The sequence below is a fragment of the Varanus komodoensis genome, unplaced genomic scaffold (genome assembly GCF_004798865.1).
Source record: "Varanus komodoensis strain SLA01 unplaced genomic scaffold, ASM479886v1 scaffold7_3, whole genome shotgun sequence".
NCBI lineage: Eukaryota > Metazoa > Chordata > Lepidosauria > Squamata > Varanidae > Varanus > Varanus komodoensis.
This window is the reverse complement of record NW_025336480.1, coordinates 11,568,482-11,588,743: the sequence shown is the minus strand read 5'-3', so window position 1 is coordinate 11,588,743 and position 20,262 is coordinate 11,568,482. Positions and strand designations below refer to the sequence as shown.

General features: G+C 41.8%; 1 protein-coding gene across 4 annotated transcripts in view; it reads right to left on the bottom strand.

The window, feature by feature from the left end:
- Positions 1–16,176, bottom strand: part of SEC24A (SEC24 homolog A, COPII coat complex component) — a 50,116-nt gene extending 33,940 nt beyond the window's left edge. Inside the window, exons 1-2 of one of the 4 annotated variants that reach the window (XM_044454229.1) lie at positions 16,000–16,066; positions 14,717–14,919 (exon numbers count right to left, since the gene is read on the bottom strand). Coding sequence is in view for 3 of the 4 variants with exons in the window: in XM_044454226.1 (XP_044310161.1) it covers positions 14,543–14,618 (76 nt within the window). In the remaining variant the exon portion in view is untranslated. Of the gene's footprint in view, positions 1–14,542; positions 14,674–14,716; positions 14,920–15,999 lie in introns of those variants that run through there. The other 3 variants (XM_044454227.1, XM_044454226.1, XM_044454228.1) reach the window with 3 other exon arrangements.
- Between the last annotated feature and the right edge of the window lie 4,086 nt (positions 16,177–20,262).

Genomic DNA, 20,262 nt, shown 5'->3' with positions numbered 1-20,262 from the left:
AGATTGGCTAGAAAAAGCAGTAAGTATCTTGAAAGGTCCATAAGATAATACACTGTCAGATATAATTCCATAATAAGAACTGAAGATGTCTTAGCATTTATACGTCCTGATACAGTAAAAAAACTTCACAATAGTCAAACACACAGAGGATGCACCCCATGCTGTGTATGTGCATCCTGCATATAATCTGAAGCCAACTTACTGGCATATCCTCTGCTCCAGGTTGGAGGCTGCCCTTTCATTTTCTCTTTCTCTCTTTCTCTCTACTTGTCCCTTTTTGGAGGGCCCCAAATTTATAAAAGTAATAGCATGTGTACATTTAAACTTCAAGGCAGTATGTTTATTAAGAAATAAACCTCATAATATCTGAGATTTAGGATTGCAATTCTGTCATCTGGTAGGTCAGATTCATAATCCATTTTTGAAAAATTCTTCCTAGTCAGTGCATATGGCTCAGTATTCCTGAGAACTGTAGAGGCAGGAGTCTCTTCTCTTCTTTGCCATAGTCAAAATGAAAATCCCCACCTCACAGCAGCCAGGGTGGGGTGGATTTGATGGGAAAGGGAAGAGTTATACCCCTAAAACTATGCTTCTCATATATTTATTATTCAAGGATAATAGTGAAATTCTGCAACTGCTGCTCTGCTAACATTCTGTAAGAAGATGTCTGCAAGAGAAAGTGCTGTTTCAAAGGAACAAAATATTGCAGATGAGCACCATGTCTTTAATGACAAATGGATTACTGAGTACTTCTTTGTTTTAAACAAGGATAAAGCAGTTTGCCTGATAAGTCTTGAAACTGTCTCAGTGTTAAAGGAGTACAATGCACTTTGAATCCTGCTACAAAACTACTCAATATATCAAGGAAAGATGTGAGTGAACAAGATAAATTCTCTTTTTTAAAAATCAATGTTTTGCAGCAAAATAGTTTTAGAAAGGACATTGAGGAGAACCTGGTAACTATGACGGTAGCTATCAGGTTGTGCACCCTGCAGAGACTGAAAGGCACTAAACTGAAGAAAATGTATTCTTGAAGGTGTGTGAATCAGTAGAAAATCTTGTTCTGAGTTAGGAGAAATTGAAAAGCTTCACAACTGATGGTGCAAGGAATGTGGTGGGAAGTAAAACTGATGTAGTTGCAAGAATCAATGAAGAGATACTGAAATTAAATGGTTCGCTTTCCACACAATTTCAGTGCATCATTCATTAGCAAACATTGTGTAGTAAGATTCTTCAGTGGGAAAGTGTGATGCGTACTGTTGTATCCAGCATTACTTATATCAGGTATCATGACCTTACTCATCGTCAGTTCCAAAATTTTCTCTCAGAGACAGATACAGAGTATGGAGATGTACTGGACTATGTAGAAGTCAGTGGCATAGCAAAGGCAAACTCCTCAAACATTTTTTCAGTCTTCATTCATTAAGTTGATGCCTTTCTCAAGGAGAAAGGAAAAGGTCAAGAAGTAATTTCTAACCCTGGATGGATTTTTGATTTGGTTTTCTTAACTGATATCACAGAGCATTGGAACACACTGAATCTAAGGTTGCAGGGAAAAGAAAAGCTTGTGTGTGACAGGTATTCTGAATTGAAAGCTTTTGAAGCAAAACTAAAGGTTTTTGTGAAGCAAGTTAGTGAAAGTAACTTTTCAAACTTCTCCTGCTGCAATAACTAGAATTTGAGAAGGACAGAAAATTGCAATTCAATGCTGAAAGGCACATCAAACCACTAAACCTATTGCAGGCAGAATTCCAGAACGGATTCACTGATTACCATAAGCATGGAAAGAATGTTTCTGAATCCATTTGAAGCAGCACAAGAAGTTGCAAGTTAACTTTTTTTTTTTCAGATGCAACCAAGTTATTTGCAAACCATTAATCATCTTAGAGACATTTACACAGAACATAGTCTGTTAGATTTCTATTGTGGTCTACCTGGTATATTTATCAATCTAAAGAAATTTGCTGCAGCCATGTTCACAGTCTTTGGCACCACATACATCTGTGAACAAACCTTTTCCAAGATAAATAGTGAAATCCAATGGTAGGGCAAGACTTACAGAGGAACATTTACATGACATCTCACAAACCTTGACTTATACATTAATGCCTTGGCTAGCAGAAAACAGCCACAAAATTCACACTCACTAGTTAGGCATGTGTAGCTAAAGAAAAGGATTCTACAGTAAAATATTGTTCCAAAATGGATTGCATTCAAGTTAACATTTCTTTATTGACCTCTGGATGCCTACTTTTGATCTAAATCAGTGGGGTAATAATTTTGTTACATTTTGATTGAAGATGTGGCTTTCTTTAGGCATTGAGCACTCTAAATGTGGCCCCCATGTCCCAAAAGGCTGGAGTAAAATGCCCTAAGTAAAAGCCCAGGTTGTGGAGCAGTAGGGTATCAGAAAAGGAGAAAATAGTCCAAAATCAGCAAGAAACATCATCTACAAACGTGACTATAAAAGCAGTACAACAAGTTATACAGTATAGATAAGGGATATGTTTTGCCAGCAGGATAACACTACATGCTGTCATTTGAAACTTTCATCAGCAGCAAACTTAGCAGGAAAGGGGGACACTTGTCAATAACAGGGAAGCTTCAAGCTTTTGATAGAGGTGACTGCAGGAGGTTGTTGGTTCACATGATTGCAATTGGTATAAGTCTGCCAGTTACTTGCAATGATCAACAAAAGCAGGATCCAGGAGACAGTTGGAGAGTTTCACAACTTTTTTTGGGAGGGAAGCTATTCTAATGCAGTTTCAGGAGCTCCATACTGTTGATCAAAACAGGAAGAGGGAGAGAGTGTTTAGCCTCCTCCCAATTAAGAGAGATTTCCTTTCCTACGCCCAAGTGGAAAGTGTAAGTGTATCTGCCATCTTTTCTGCTGCAAAACAGATTTTGAAGGGGATAACCAGCCTAGAAAGGATCACGTTAGGGCAGTAAGAGAGGTGTAGTAGGTAATTTCATGTCAGCTGTAATTTAATTTATTTTCACATGCAAAATTAACTTTATGGGGAAACCCAGACTCAAAGAGTGGCAAGAAAGTATTGGTTTGGTAGAATTTGATTGACTGAGTGATTTTTATTTTGTATCAGCTTGCAGAACCCAATGATGACTCTTTGCCATTTTTATTTTACATGCTAAATATGTTCTGCCATTCATAGTTGAATGGTAATTCATGCAACTGAAATACCTGCTGGAATCTAGGTTTGGCCTTGCTGTTTTCACAACCCACTCTGTTATTGAAAATATTGATTGAGGTAGAACAGCTACATTCACCCACAATCCATGTTTGTAAATATCTATTATTGGTGAACAAATGAGATGCACAGGATCTTAAGCAGAAATGGTATAATGAATTGAAGCACCCTATTTTGCCCTATCAATGGACTGTGTAATTGGCATTAATTGCAGAAAGAGTAACAGATATTAGGTTATGTTTAATCCAGCAAAAATGTAGTATGTTGGATGCCATGTCTTTTCCAATAAGGGTTTAAATAAATCAGCTAAATGTTAGAGATGCAATACTGCTAATGCTTCCCTTGCACATATTTTTGTAATACCAATGGCAGTTTGCCTTGGAAAGGAGGTAAAATATTTACATATTTGCATATTCTTCTTAACTAGCCACCCATCCTTTGTAACTTATCACAATGGATACTCTACACCCATTTGACAGTTAAAAGCCTAATAATAGAAGCTGGCAAGAAAACGCCACACCAGCCACCACTGGGATGAGGCCTCCAGGGCTGCTCCACGTTCCCCCCACCCATGCTTCCATCTGTGCACTTGCCTGTCCCTCCCCCAGTGAGAGTGGGATTTGGGGGCCGTGGAGGAGGGCTGTGCTCGCAGAGGCGGAGAGCAGGACTGCTACCTGCACACCTTCTTCCCCTGCTGCGGCGAGGACCCCAAAGGCTGCCCAACACCTGGCCTGCCTCAACACTGATGAGGAGCTCCACCAGCTGTCACCGGGACGAGGACTCCAGAGCTCCATGCCACCCTGCACTTCCATCTGCACACTTGCCTGCCCCCCCAAGTGATAGGGGACAGGGGGCTGCTCTCAGAGGTGGGCCAGGACTGGGCCAGGACTGCACCTTCTTCTCTGGCAGCAGCTTGGGGTGGTATGGGGCCTAGCAGGATTGGGCTGGGCCAAGGACTTTGGGCTCGCTCCAGGTTTCTGTTGGCTCCTAGGGTTGTGCTGTGCTGAGGGTGCCCAGCAGCAGGAAGGGAATGCAACTGGAATTAAGCTAGGGATTAATTGGGATGCTTGGTTGTTAATGCAGGCACAGAGGTAGTTGTTACATGTGATTTACTTTTAATTGTTGCAGCACTTTTATTTTTTATATATTGTATATTTCAATAGTTATCGGAGATCTTGGGGAGCAGACAGGTGCTCCCATTGAGGTAGTTATGGGCAGGGGAAAGTATGATGCTGGGAGATTAACATGTCATCATAGAATAAGGGCCAGAACCCTTATTTCTGTCCCTTCTTCTGGTTCTTCCCCAACTAGATGATACCAGGCAGTTGTATCAACCTGCCCTTGGGCTTGGTAGTGCTGCTACTGAATGCCAGGTTGGCCCAGAATAAAACATAGCTCATCCACAATCTAATACTGGATGAGGGGGCCAGCCTGGCATGTATTACGGAAACCTGGGTGGGAGAAGCAAGAGGCATGACGCTTACCCAGCTCTGCCCACCTGGGTACCTGGTGCCATGCAACCTTGCCTTGAAGGTCAGGGAAAGGGGCTGTGGCCATCATCTATAAAGATACAAGCTTTCTCATGAGGCTTCCTGTACACTCAAAGAGAGACCTTGAGTGTTTGCACCTTGTGCTGGGTGATCAAGACAGATTAGGGATTCAGTTGGTGTACCATGCACCCTTCTGCCCAACAGATTCCCTGCCTGAGCTGATGGAGATTTTATCAGATTTTGGGTGTTGGGACCCCCCCCCAGAATGGTGGTTCTGGGGGACTTCAACTTCCAGGCCAAGGCTATTAGGAGTGGCTCAGGACTTCATGGCCACCAAGACAATCATGCGGCTGTCTCAACATGTCATAAGCCCAATACATGAGAAAGGTCACACGCTTTATCTGTTTTTTTTCAACTGGGCAGGCACATGGTGACCTGGAAGGGAGGAATCTGGTGCTGACCCCTTTGGCATGGTCAGATCACTTCCTGGTGAGATTCAGACTGAGGGCCCCCTTGCCCCTCTGTAAGAGTGTGGGACCTATTAAAATGGTCCACTCCTGGAGTCTGATGGATTCCTGAGAACTCTGGGGGAGTTTCTGGCTGCTATGACTAATGCTCCTGTTGACGCCCAGGTTGCCTGTGGAATGCAGAAATGACTCAGGCAGTAGACACATTCACTTCTAAATGTCCTCTCCCACCAAGCAGAGCCCACGTGGCACCTTGGTACAAATCCAAGCTGCGAGCAATGAATCAGGTGGGGGGACGACTAGAGTGCAGGTGGAGAAAACCTGTACTGACTCTGACCAAGCTCTTTTTGACCTTATTATCAAACCTATGCTGTGGCAGTGAGGGCAATGAAGAAGAAAATCTTTTCTGCTTCCCTTACATCCTCACAGTGCCATCCAGCAGTTTTTCCAGGTGGTACAAAACCTATTACATTCTGGACTCAGGTCAGATCTTTTTGCACCCTCAGTGGCCCAATGTGATGACTTGGCCCAGCATTTCAGGGGTAAAGTCACTAAGATTCACCACAAATTGGGACTCCACAGTTGATAAGGCTCCTGAAAGGGAGGTGTCCAGAGCACCATCTGATCCACCTTCATTGGACAGGTTTCAACTATTGTGGCCTGAGGATGTGGACAAGGTGCCTGAACAAGTCTGTCCCACCACCTGTCTATTTGACCCTTGCCCTTCATGGCTGATCATCAAAGCCAAGGATGGGATGTATACTTGGGTTCAGGAAGTTGTCATTGCCTTTCCAAGGGAGGGTCAGGCTCCTGCTTCCTTGAAGGAGGCAGTGATCAGACCTATCCTAAAGAAGGCAACCCTGGACCCAGAGATTGTCACCAATTATAGACTAGTGGCTAATATCGTGTTCTTGGGCAAGTTGCTTGAGCGGGTGCTGACTGAACAACTCCAGGTACTCTTGGAGGAAACTGACCATCTGGACCAGTTCCAGTCTGGTTTCAGGCCTGGTTTTGAGACTGAAACTGTCTTGGTCACCCTGTATGATGACCATGCTGGGAGGCACAGGGGGAGTGTGTCCCAGTTGGTTCTTCTGAGGCCCTCAGCAGCTTTCAGTAGCATTGACCATTGTTATCCTTCTGGATAGATTGGCTGAGTTGGGGATTGGAGGCATTCCTCTGCAGTGGTTCTGTTCCTACTTGGCTGGCTGATTCCAGAAGGTGGTGCTGGAGGATTATGGCTCTGCGCCATGGTAGTTATGCCATGGAGTTCTGTAGGGTTCCATTTTTATGCTACATACTATTTAGCATCTACATGAAACCTCTGGGGGAGGTCATTCAGAGGTTTGGGCTGAAGAGTCACTAGTACACCCAGTGCTTGCTCTCACACACATCTAATCCAGGTGAGGCACTGACTGTCCTGAACCAGTGTCTATCCAGTGTGATGAGCTCGATGAGGGCCAATAAAGTTGAAACTTAATCCAAATAAGATGAAGGTTTTGTTGGTGGGTGGTTCAGCTTTCCAGGTAAGTGATTTTTGCTCTGTTCTGGGAAGGTTTGCAGCCCCCCCCCCCCCGCCCAAACAGGGTGTGTAGTTTGGGAGTACTCGACCTACAGTTATCCTTGGAGTTCTAGGTGACTGCTATGCAAAGGAATACCTTCCACCAGCTTCGGCTGGCCCATCAACTATGTCCTTACTTGGAGGAGTAGAGTCTAGTAGCAGTAACCCATGCTCTGGTAACCTACTGACTGGACTACTGTAATATGCTCTACATGGGGCTGCCCTTGAAGACAGTCAGGATATTTCAGTTGTTTCAAAAGAGAGCAGCCAGGCTTTTAATGGGAACCAACAGAAGTGGTCACCAGTCTTATACCATCTGCACTGGCTTGAAGTCTGGGTCCAATTTAAGGTGCAACAATGCAATATAAAGCCCTAAGCAGTTTAGGGCCTGGGTATCTGAAGAAGCATCTCCCTCCATATACATCTGCCCAACTCTTAAGATCTTCAGCTGAGGTCCTTCTTTGGGAGCAATCTCTGAAGAAGAGAAGAGTGGTTACCTGGAGAAGGGCCTTTTCTGTGGTAGTGCCCCAGCTTTGGAACCTGCTTTATTCATTTCAGTGCCAGGCCATAACCTTTTTAATGTCCCTATATTTTAAGGTTTAATGCTGTTTTAATGATTGGTTTTATTGCATATTTATATTCTGTATGTGCTGCCTATTGTACCACTGTCCAGAGATCCTTGGTATTGAATGGAATATAAATGTTTTAACAAACAAACCAATAAACAAAACTACAACACTGAAAGGACAAACAGCCACTTGGAATTACACAAAGTGGAGGACTTGAGAAATTTTCCATTTTTGAATGGGTGGTTTTTAGACAGTTTGAGTGGACAAATAAATGGATATCTGGACTGTGTTGAAGACTATACATACCTTATAGCAGTATTATCTTGCTATATATAAAACATGCAAGTGTACACAGTATATATGCATTTATTCTAATATATTTGCTCAAATCTCCTGTAAGAAAACTTTGGCTCTTTATTTTATAAAGTAAAATACTTTAATGTTTAAGGATTTGGTCGTGATTTTGAAATTCATAAGAAAAAATAATTTAAAGAATTGCCCCTTACATCCACATCATTGCTCTGATCAAATTCAGAACCCACAGCAAATGCGCTCAAGTGAAAACAAACACTGGCAGAAAAGCTCTCCTGTGTCACAACTAGTCTGGCCCCAAGTTGCCAAGAGGCAGCAAGGGAAAAGACCACACTTAAGTTCATTTGCATCATCCACAAGTTCTAAAGGAGTTACAAACAAATCTAAGCATAAAATAAAAAACGCAAGACACAGCTACATACAAAAATAACAAATCCCTCCAGAAATAATTCTCACTTTAGAAGATCCATATCATCACACTGATCCAAATAAGGTTTAAGAACTCAGTCTTATTTTAGCCAACACGGCAGATGATTGCAGTACAGCCTGCATGTTTCAGTAACTTTAAAAAACCCTCTCAACTGGGAAAGAAATTTATTCTACGTACACTTAGCTGTGGAACACTAATAATACTGCCCTCAGTTCCTCCACTGCTATACATGCAGAAATGGATATCCCAATATTTCTAAACAAGATCTGCAAGGAATATTATGTAAAGAGGTAAACCGTTTCTCAAACCAATTTTTATCAGTTAAGCATTTTCAGCATCATGCTAGTACTTCAACATACCAAGGAGCCATCTTCACACAGTCCTTCCAACCTGCAGGATTATTCTTTTCTCAAACTATTTTTAAATCCCACCTTTGTAAAAGCTTCACCGCTAAATTCTCTACTAAAAATCATTTGATCAAACCATCTGTCCAGGACTGATACCATGTGTTATTTTAAAAAATTATTTAAAGTACTTCTTGGCCGCCTTTCAGGCTGGGTTGACTTAATTGACTGAGCTGGATCACAGCCATTCCATTAAACAGTTTGAATCTATTTTTGGTTCTATATATTAATTTAGCCTATTTGAAAATAAATGAACGCACCCACAATTCCACCAGGAAGTATTTTGGTTTTAGCTCTCAGAAAAATCTGTCATACTTTTTGTTGAGAAGAAGATAAACACAAAAGTTCTTAATATTCTGAGAAAATTCAAGCTTGGCAGACACATATAGCCCCAAATTTTGCCTTAATAAAACTTGCAGTTTAAGTTAGACTAGACATTTAAAATAGAGCAGTTTGCTAGCCACCATAAATCCCCCAAAATTTAGAATTTCTAGTGCTGAATTTAAGTTTTACGCATTTCATGTTTCCAGTTCCCTGTAGAAGGAAATTAGCTCATAAAGATACAGATTAATTGCTTTAATTTTTTTGAGCTGCCAACTATGCATAGTTGACTAGTAATAAAAATGCACAGCACTTATAACACTCTACTCAGACCTACACAAGTACGAAAAATTAGTACCGTATCATCCACATAAATCATACAGGTTCTTCTTCTGACCAGTAGGAAGATCTGCATGCTTCTGAATTCAGATATTTTAATTTAACTTGTTTAATGATTTTCTATCATGCCTTTCCACTGAAAAAATGGTACCCATGGAAGCTAATATGCTATTAATGAAAACAGTAAACAGCTGTGGAGCAAGAATTCAGCTTCATTTTATACTTCTTATCCATGACATACTATCAGTTTAGAAAATAGCTGGTGAAAGGTCTGATTTTTAGGCAAGTAATGGAGTAAAGACTAATTGAAACAAGCAATTATCTAAGTTGGTACACAGGAACTTTTCTCTAAGCTTCTCACTGTGGGTGCACATGTTTTGACTAGCCATAACAAAAAGGACAGGCCAGGTCTCTACAGATAAGGAGATGGTGTTAAAGATCCCTCCAAATCTTGGTGTGACTGCAGGATCAACCCTGCCTTCCTTTTCATGAAGTCCACAAATGACTGTATTAGCTCTCTACTGGCAAGAACATTTTTATTCTGGCTTGGGGACAGAAAGAGCATCAAGAAAACCCTCTTATATCTGTGAGAAGGGCAGAAACTTATGCCTGCAGTCATGCTGGATTTCAGATGCATTCAAAAACAGAAAGTGGTTTTCAGATATACCTCTCCCCTATGAAACATCTGCATATAATCTGAGCAAGTACAAAAAAGCACAAAGGGAAACCAATGGGAACCCACAGTGATCACAGTTTAAACCAGTGAGTCCTGGAAAAGAGGAAGCAGGACCTGGGGATGGGGGATCCCCCCTCCCCACATAGATCAAATAAAGAATTTCCATGTGTAAGTTTTCCTATTCCTGTTGTAAAGAATGCACCAACAACCATGAGAATGAAGGAAGCCACCAAAGTGACAGCATGCAGTATATTACAAGAGGCAACCCCACTAGAACCTAAATAGAAGGGGGGGAAAGAATTGCTAGAAAGTAAGTATGAGGATTCACGCAGTCTCTGAATAAAGAATAGCTAGACGCAGACTTGTGACAAATCAAGACTGGAACCAGATTGGGAAGCTTTAAAAATGCAGATTCAAAATCACATTGTTTTACTGAATTTTTAAAAATAAAATAAAATACTAAATTTTTCTAATTTAAATAGCAACATAGTTTCATTTAACTCTCATTATCAGCATGGTAACCCTGAAGTCCCATTCTCATAAAAATTAAATTTTTCACCAAACAAACATGGGCATTCATTTCAGTTTTTCATGTCATGAAAATGGTTCAATTCAGCCTGACAGCTCTTGCTTCCTCAGTATTTTGGCCTCTCAGCTTGTTTCTCTGACTAAAGTCACACATGTGAAAACACGGCCAGTTTGCATGTAGTTTAATCCCATGATCTGCTGGAAAGAGCAAGAGTGAGCAAGTATGCCTACTCCCACACGCTCATCACTTCTGCTTTTAATTTACCTCTGATATGTTGTGCTTGCAACATATGACCCAAGCTATGACTCTGCAGTGCTGGCATTGGACTAAATACCGTATTTTTTGCTGTAAGACACACTTTTTCCCCCCTCAAAAGGGGAAATGTCTGTGCGTCTTATAGAGCGAATATGTGTGTGCAGTAAGTCTGTCAGATGGGCAGCCCATGGGGAAGTGATGGGGAATGTGCCTGTGATTATGTGCCCATTTGATTCAGAATATTTTTTTTCTTGTTTTCCTCCTCTAAAAACTAGGTGCGTCTTATGGTCAGGCGCATCTTATAGAGCGAAAAATATGGTAACTCAGTGCTCTGGGCTCCTGGGTCATAATCAATAACCTGATCAACCATAGGTTTGTTTAAAAGTGAAAAGTGAGGAACTTATTCACTCTCACTTGTGCACAACAAATTGTGGTTTCATTTGTGGTACTGCAACACCCTATTTTATCCCCCATGCTCTTTAACATCTACATGAAACCACTGGGAGAAGTTATCTGGAGGTAGGGGCTGAGGTGTCATCAATATGCAGATGTCACTCAGCTCTACCTCTCTTTTTCATTAAATCCAGCTAAGGCAGTGGCTGTTCAAATCACTGCCTGAACTCAGTAATGTATGGGAGGTGGGCCAATAACCTGAGACTCAATCCAGACAAGATGTAAGTTACGGTGCTGCTGGTGGGAGATCATCTGCCCAGGTGGGATATTTTCAACCTCTCCTGGACAAAGTTGCACTCTGCCTAAAGAACAAGGTACATAGTTTGGGGAGGCTCCTAGACCCAGAACTCACTGAAGTCATGAGTGAACTCAGTGGCTAAGAGCACTTTTTATCAGATTAGGCTGATTTACCAATTACATCCCTATCTTGCAAGGCAGAGGCTCACCATTATCCATGCCCTGGTAACCTCTCATTTGGACTATTCTAATGTACTCTGTGTGAAGTTGCATTTGTAAATGGTCCAGAAATGCCAACTTATTCAGAATAGGGCAGCGCTGCTATTAATGGGGAATGGCCCATGAGATCACATCATACTCTTTCAGCCACACTGGCTGCCAGTTGAAGTTCAGGCCAAATTCAAAGTGCTTGTACTAACACTGAAAGCCCTAAACATCATAGGATCAGGTTATATGAAGGAATGGTTAACTGCCCCATATATTCCTACCCAGCCCTTAAGCTCATCTGCCAAGGTCCTTCTCAGGAAACACCCCTCACAAGAGAAGTAAGGGGCTGGCAACCATGAGAAGGGCCTGTTCAGTAAGGGAACCCCATCTTCAGAATATGGTTCCCAGAGAGGTACACCTGGTGCCATCCCTGCCATCTTTTTGGTGCCAAGTGAAAACCTTTTTATTTCCCAGTTATTTTAATAGTTAAGTCTTGCTGTGTTAGTTTTAAATAGTATTTTATTATCCTCTGTGCCAGTTAAAATACTGTTTTATAAGTTGCTGCTGCACCAGGGAGTTAAATTATTATAGCTGCTGAGGCTGTTGCCTTGTCGTATTGTTTGTTTATTTAATAAAATGTATAAATGACGTTTAAATTTGTAAACTGCCCAGAGAACCTGTGGGTTATGGGGTGGTATGTAAATGTAATAAATAAGCAAATAAAATAAATACATGCAAACCAGATCACAGTCTGCATAGATGGCCGGTATTCTTGTTTATGTGGCGGAAAAGCAAGGCAAAGATGTTGACCTAAGCAAGGCAGAAGGAAAATATAGCAGGGTAGATAAAAAACTTAAAAGTCAAAAATAAATTTTAAACAGAATTTTTGATGCTAAAGAAATTTTAAAGACTAAGTTTATCTAATATAACATTTAAGTTAACACTGCATGAATATAAACATGTTATGCAATCTAGTTAGTATCTAACCAGGATCAACAGCACTACCAGTTACAATGGGATAAAGGAAGCTTTTCTACCAAACTGAAGAACCAGTATGATAATTTCTTAAATATGAATGCTTACAACTTTACTTACTTACCCAAGGCAATTCATTTTCACATGACAAAAATGTTCACATGCTCTAGACTGGTAAGTCTCAAACCTTAGTTCAATCTATCTGTCATGGGTATTTCATTTCTTATGGCTACTTTGTTTTTCTAAGAACCAGGCTAGGCTGAAACAAAGTGAAGTAAAAAGCAGTAATACTGGGAAGGAAAAAGCTAACTTAATTGTCCAGTGTGTACCTTCCTGTAATCCTAGGCTTGGGCTGAAATACTATAACCATTTGTCAGGAAATAAACGTATTTGAATTCAGCAGAACTTATTTCTGAGTAGACATGTGTAACATGTGAGTGCCAGTCATAAGAAAGATCCTATGTAGGACTATTTTAAAGACATGTCCTGCATAGGTAAATATTTTATTTTAAAGAGCTAAGTGAGACAAAAAGATGCAGTCTGCTTAGAAAAACCAAGTGTAAATAATATTCTGGCTGTAAATTAACATGGTTTAGGTGTTTGATCTGCACCACTGTTCAGGAAATATATGATAATAGTTCAGTGGAAAATATGGTTTAAATTGGACTTTTTCTTGCAGATTTAAATCAGTTAACTTAAAATGCCTTGCTTTAATTTTATTTATTTACTGGATTTCTACACTACCCATTAGCCAGGATGCCTCTCTGACTGGTTTACAAAAACACAAATCAATGTATAAATCAATCTATCCTAGTTATAGCTAATTTATCAGGACTACATAATGGTAGTCTTCTTGAAATCCTGAAAATCCTTGCACCATATCCAATGCTCTGCTATACACATATAGTTAACTGTAAGAACAAAGAGGACACCCGAGAACATCAGATTATTATGCAACAAGTCCTGCAGTTGCTTGCTTTTGTGCAACAATAAGAATCTGAATGAATTTTTCACTCCACACAGCAAGGTCAATAGGATTTTCAGGATCCAGGCCTTATGACTGTGCAGACCAAAAACAACAGTTGTGTTTGGAAGCTGACCTTACAAAAATAACAGGATAATTTAAAAAAAAATATCTCTGCACAGCAGCTCTCTTTCTCAAATGGGCAATTACCAAAACAAAATATAACATCAGACAATATTAAGCTGTGAATGAAAATATGATTTGCTAATCAGATGCTCTCAAACTGGGCAAAGGAAAATCTATGAAATATAATTAGCAAAGCCCATATCCGTGGCTAGCCTCTCATAGCACAACGCAATCTCTAAATTAGTCTTCCCCGGCCTGGTGGCCTCCAGGTGGTATTTCAACTCCCAACCAGCATGGCCATTGGTCAGAAATCCTGGGAGGGGAAGCTCAAAACATATAGAGGACACTTTCCTGTTTTGATTGTTCCAAAATTCCTTCATTATTCAATCCAATATAAGGTTAAACATATTAATCCAGAACTTTGTATTTTTAACAATAGTGCTTTCCTACTCCAACAGGTAGCTGACTCTTTGCCTGTATATACAAGTAGTTTAGAGTAAGTACTACCTGTAACAAAAGCCATTCATGATGTTGGTAAAGCACAAGTCACAATCTGAAACCAGGCTCTTCTATTCAAGTTTTACTAAGGATTAGGAGACAAAGAAAATCCTTTTGTGATCCCCATTTTAATTGAAGATTCCTAAGTAAAAAATGATTATTCAAATGCCAAATTCAAGATTCTTCCCATGCTACAAATGATCATTACAGTGCCACATATACAAACAAGGTCCAAAATGGTGACTAAGATGTATGCTACCTGTTGTTTCAACTGAAGACTTTATGAAAACTGCACTGAAATTTTACTTACATTTTACTCATCTATTACAAAATAAAGGATTTAAAAAGAAGAAACCTTACACACGCATTTCCTGTTACAAGGAAATGTATGTGGCACCATGATTTTATGCTTATATTTACAGCCTGCCTTTCTTTGTATTGGAAAACAAGATGGATTCCAAGGAATCTCCTAGCACTGATCAGATTCTGACCTGCTCAGCTTTAGCAAAATAGCTATTTTATTTACCTTTGACTGGACCTGGATATGATGCAATTTGCAAAGCACAGCAGCAAACTGTGAAAAACAGTTCATGGGAACTCATGTTGCCAACAAATCACTTCAAGTTTTTGTGAATAACGTCTAATTGTGATGTACAAACCCATCATTATGCATTATTTAGCCCCTAAATAACTGACTAACCTCTGACAAACACAGTCAGAAATTGTGTACAAAAAAATGGAAAAGGTGCATGTGTAGGGGTAGATCATAGGTTTACTAAACCAAAATTTGCTGCTGGATGCCACCAGGATGTGCAAACAGGCTGCTTTACTCTGCTGTTCCATACATGGTGTCAGGACAATCATCCATTGGACAATGCATCGTTCAGAGGTTATGGTTATTCACTGTAGAAACACAGAAGTAGGATGCATTTGCAGACATATAGAAAGTACTTCCGTCAGCCCTATCCAACAGCACAGTGGACTAGATCTAAAGGTTGCTATTGCTTTGCTTCTCTCTGAAAAATCTGTAGGTGTACACGTGGGTGAAGGGGCATAGTTCATATAGTTCTCCACCCAGACTCAGGTGATAGTTTTGGCTCCACGATGAAGGAGCAAGAATTAAGCAATCAACAACACTAAAGTGATCCTATGCTACAAGTATGTATCCAAACTCAAACTAGCAATTCATATTCTTGAATCACTCAGATTCTTTGTAGTCACTGAAAAATACCAGAAGGAAACTAGTACAGGTAATCCTGTTCACACATCAGCATTTTCTTTTTACAACGAACTGTGGGACAGCTACTCCGAAGAAGCAACCCTCCTATAAGTATCTATTCACCATTCAACTAAGAAGCTATGTCAAAAGGGTACATGACCGGTTACCTATACGGAACAGCCACACAGCACTTTTTCTCCAATTCCTATACAAAATTCTGGTGATACAATTTTAAGGAGCAAAGTTGCACTCTAGGAATACGACCAGCCCCCCACTCCTAACCTCTTAACCTCCTAACCTAAAACGCCAACTTTTACCGCAAAATCAAGAACAGTTACGATAACCAACATAAATGCTCATCTTCCTGCTCCTCCTCAAAGCGCTGCCGTACTACTCACTCACTACTCATTCGCTATTAGAAGGCCAGGGAATTCCAATCAGGGATCCAGTCGAGAATGAAAGGCCTCCAAGTCTCCGGTCTCAGACTGGACAAGAATGAGGGAACCCTCGTGGCCAAAAGCCAATAACCCCGGAGAGATCACCCGTCCAGCCCCCTCCGGGCGCACCAGGTCCAGCTCAGAGGAGAAGCCAGAGGCCGCCTCAGGAGGTCACAGCTACGCACACCGACCTCGAGGGCTCGCCCGCCCGCCGCCCCCTCGCAGCCAGGAGCCCTGACACCGGCCCCTCGCCTCGCTCAGCCCGTGCTTCCCCGCAGCGCAAGCCGGCGGTGGCGGCTCCGCTGGACCCCACGCGGGCTCACTCACCGTTGCTGTGCAGATGCGGCGGCTGCCCGGCGCCATTCTGGCTGCCGTACGTGGGTCTCCCCGGCTGGGCCATGGCGGTGGCGGCAGAGTCGGTACGCGGGTGCCTGCGGCTGCTCGCCCAGCGGCAAGCTCAGCAGGGGAGGCTCTCGCCCTCACACCGGAAGGGACTGGACGAGGCCGCGCAGGCGCTCTTGGGACACGTGGCACTTCCGGGAAGGAGCGGGTGTGCGGCTGTGGGCGTGGCGCGCTCGCGGCCCCGCCGGCCTCGGGGCGCGGGGCGCAGTGGACGGCGAGGTGAGGTGAGGTCTCGGCGGTCTCCTTCTGTCTTCGTCTCAGCCCAGGTTTTGAACCAGCCTCGCGGAATCCTGTTTCGGTGTGAAACCGACCCGCTGTGTTTCCGAGCTACAAACGTCTCTGCAGATGTGCCGAGTGAGCTTTTCCACCGCTAGCAACCCTCAGCGAAGAGTCTTGGGGGCCCATACAGGTCGAAGGATGTGGTTCTACACTTGCTTACCGGAGAGTAGCTCTGGGAGTACATAGGATGGCGCTCTTGCAGATGTATTATGGCATAGCAAGCCCATGATACTTTACTGCCTGAAAGAGAGCTCCAAATACTGCCACCAGCCACCCAAGGCTAGTTGCAATGTACCCCATACTAGCCAAGTTATTTTGGTAAATGAAGACAATCTCACAAGCATCACTCGCTAACCCTGACTGTGGAATAAAATAACATGCTGTCCTTGTGTCACCCAAAATCTGCTTCAGTTTGCTTAATTGGAGGTTGTATAATGTAAGCTTTTGTAGATTATGAGCCACTTCAGCAGATATTTAAAGTGTGGAGGAGAGGGGGCAGAGTTGTAAACAGTTAACCTCTTTAGAAACAACCCCTGTGTGTGTCTGTTTATGAAAAAATCTTACAATTAAAAGTAGTGTGCAGGTAGGCTTGGACCTACTATGCTTCTAATTTTAGATGATAGAAATGAAATACTGACACCAGCAGTAAAATTTCTGCTTGAAAGGAGTTTGAGACATTGGATAACTGGCTGAGGAAAATATTTTTAAAAGCTGATACAAAAAGATAATATCTTATATGCAGAGGTTTGGGTGATGTAATCATTTTAAAAGTCAACAAATCAGTTATAATAAAAAAATGACCTTACTAGTGACTTTTGGGTTAAAAAGACAATTCTGTGTTGCCACTTTTCTATAGGAGAGGAAAGTTACAGTCATCCCTTGTATGGAAGGCAGGTCTAAGTGAAATGTGCTGAACCAAATGCCTTTTTGGAGAGAAAAATGTAGCATTCTCCCGATTCAAAACAAGTTAGTGATTGCAAAAAACTTTAAGGGTGCTGAAATACCAGAGCAGATGAATCCAACTGACTTTGTCTGCAAGAGAAAAGACAAGAGTTATGAGAACCAGGGCTGTGAGACATAATGAAAGAGCAAGGTGCCCAACATTCTCTGGAACAAGAGTTTCTCAAGCAAAACAGGAAAGCACAACATTTCCCAGAAGAGGAACATATTTGTCAACCAGAAGTACAATTTGGGAGGGCCGGGTTTCCTATTTTGCAGAGGACAATACTTTATTTTGAAGAACTGGTAGAAATTCTACTTGCAGGTGTCCTCTGAAGGAGGTGCACAGTCCAAATCTGACATAAAGTCAAAGAATCAAAAGGCGGAAGAACAGGTGCTTTGAATTTGCCTATTTTGACACATGGAAGCCAGACTAGATCACCTACTCCAGGGATCCCCAGTCTTTTTATATTCATGGGCACATTTGGGAATTTGAGAAACTGTTGTAGGCAGCATGGTAGAATGACTTTTATGGAGGATGTGGCTAGTCACATAATGGTTGCCATGGCTAGTCAAAAGTGAAGAGGAGGGGAGAGAAATAGTCTGGTATAGTGCTTACAGTACTGGCCTGGGACTCTGGAGATCCAGGTTCTAATCCTCATTCAGTCAAGAAGTTCACTGAGTGACTTTGGGCCAATCACTGACTTTGAGCCAGCCTACCTCACTGGTTTGTTGCGAGGATAAAGTTGGAGAGGAGAAGGATTATGTAAGCCAGCTCAGGATTCTTTCAGAAAAAATGGTGGGACATTACTCTAACAAATAAGTTAACAAGGCTAGGGACTAGTGTAATAGCAAGATAAAAATGAGAGAAAGAGCAAGGCTAAGCACTAGAAAGGGAGAGAAACAAGTCTGCCCTAATGTTTTCCAAGACCTTTCTTATATTTTAAGGGTAGGAGAGAAAGGGCTCTGTGGGGGACTCCAGTCCTGGTCAGTCTTCACCATGTGTTTTATTTTAAAATTGTAGCAATCATCACTAATGACATAAATATGCATATACAAATTTGTGTTTTCTGGTGATGTATTTCCTCTGTGTTGACATATGTGGCCAGCCTACAAGGCATCTTCTGCAGGAAGATCATCTCTATCCAGAGGAGAAACAGTACAAGTATGAGGATATGTTGGAACATATCACCAGCCAAAGTTATTCCAGAAGATTCTACAGCCTTTACTCCAGAAGAGGAGCCCCATGCGCTTCCTGCCACTGCTTAACTGGGTGTGCAGAAATAAGACACCCAGAAGGGCAAATATATGAAATATATAGCTAATTTAATTAAAAAGGAGTTGGCAGAAGTTTATAATAGCACACCAAATGGAGGGGCTGTTATTCCCCTGTGTTTAAAGAAACTGGTGCAAAAGCTTTGTTTGGGTCTTGAGCATTTCAGGGAGCAGTTCCAAACTGTGCTGTCTCAGCTAGGTAAATTTTCAATGTAGTTTAAGAGTGAAACAAGCATACCTCTTATACAAATTGGTTAAGGGGCCAGAGTAGATACCAGTTCTGAGGCTGATAAGGTTAGGCCAGTTTTATGGAGACCTCACATTTGTTCATATTAGCTACTTGTCATGAGAGGTTTGAACTATACAATCTGATTAGAAGCCGCATGCATGCACTTACTATTTTACATATTGGATCACTGAGGAAGACCCTAAGTTGAAACACTTTTTTTGCAGGTGGGGATATTAGAATCATAGTAGAGTTGTCTGAGGAAGCTTTACAAATAGCTGAGGAAAGAAGGGAAGCGAAAGGCAAGGGAGAAAGAGAAAGATACACCCAGTTGAATGCAGAATTCCAGAGAATAGCTAGAAGAGATAAGAATGCCTTCTTAAATGAACAGTGCAAAGAAATAGAAGAAAACAATAGAATAGGGAGGACTAGAGATCTCTTCAAGAAAATTGGAGCTATGAAGGGAACTATGGAGCTATGAAGGTTTCATGCAAAGATGGGCATGATAAAGGACCAAAATGGCAGGGACCTAGCAGAGGCAGAGGAGATTAAGAAGAGATGGCAAGATTGCACAGAAGAACTATGCAAGAAAGAGCTTAACGTCCCTGATAACCACGATGGGATGGTCACTGACCTCAAGCCAGACATCCTGGAATGTGAAGTCAAATGGGCCTTAGGAAGTCTGAGCAACAACAAAGCTAGTGGAGGCGACAGCATTCCAGCTGAGCTATTCAAAATCTTAAAAGACGATGCAGTAAAAGTGCTACACTCAATATGCCAGCAAATTTGGGAAACTCAGCAGTGGCCACAGGATTGGAAAAGGTCAGTTTACATTCCAATTCCAAAGAAGGGGAATGCCAAAGAATGTTCAAACTACCGTACCATTGCACTCATTTCACATGCTAGCAAAGTTATGCTCAAAATCCTACAAGCTAGGCTCCAGCTGTATGTGGACCGAGAACTATCAGGATTTCTTCAGAACTACCAGCGCCGAAGAATTGAGGCCTTTGAATTGTAGTGCTGGAGAAGATGCCTGCGAGTCCCTTGGACTAGAAGGCGATCAAACCAGTTCCTCTGCCTATATAATAGGAAAAGTACCTACAATCAGATCCTACAATCTAGGCTCCAGCAGTATGTGGACCGAGAACTACCAGAAGTACAGGCAGGGTTTCGAAGAGGCAGAGGAACTAGAGATCAAATTGCCAACATACGGTGGATCATGGAGAAAGCTAGGGAGTTCCAGAAAAACATCTACTTTTGCTTCATTGACTATGCTAAAGCCTTTGATTGTGTGGATCACAACAAATTGTGGCCATTTCTTAAAGAAATGGGAGTACCAGACCATCTTACTTGTCTCTTGAGAAACTTATATGCAGGTCAAGAAGCAACAGTGAGAACTGGACACGGAACCACTGATTGGTTAAAAATTGAGAAAGGAGTTTGGCAAGGCTGTATACTGTCGCCCTGCC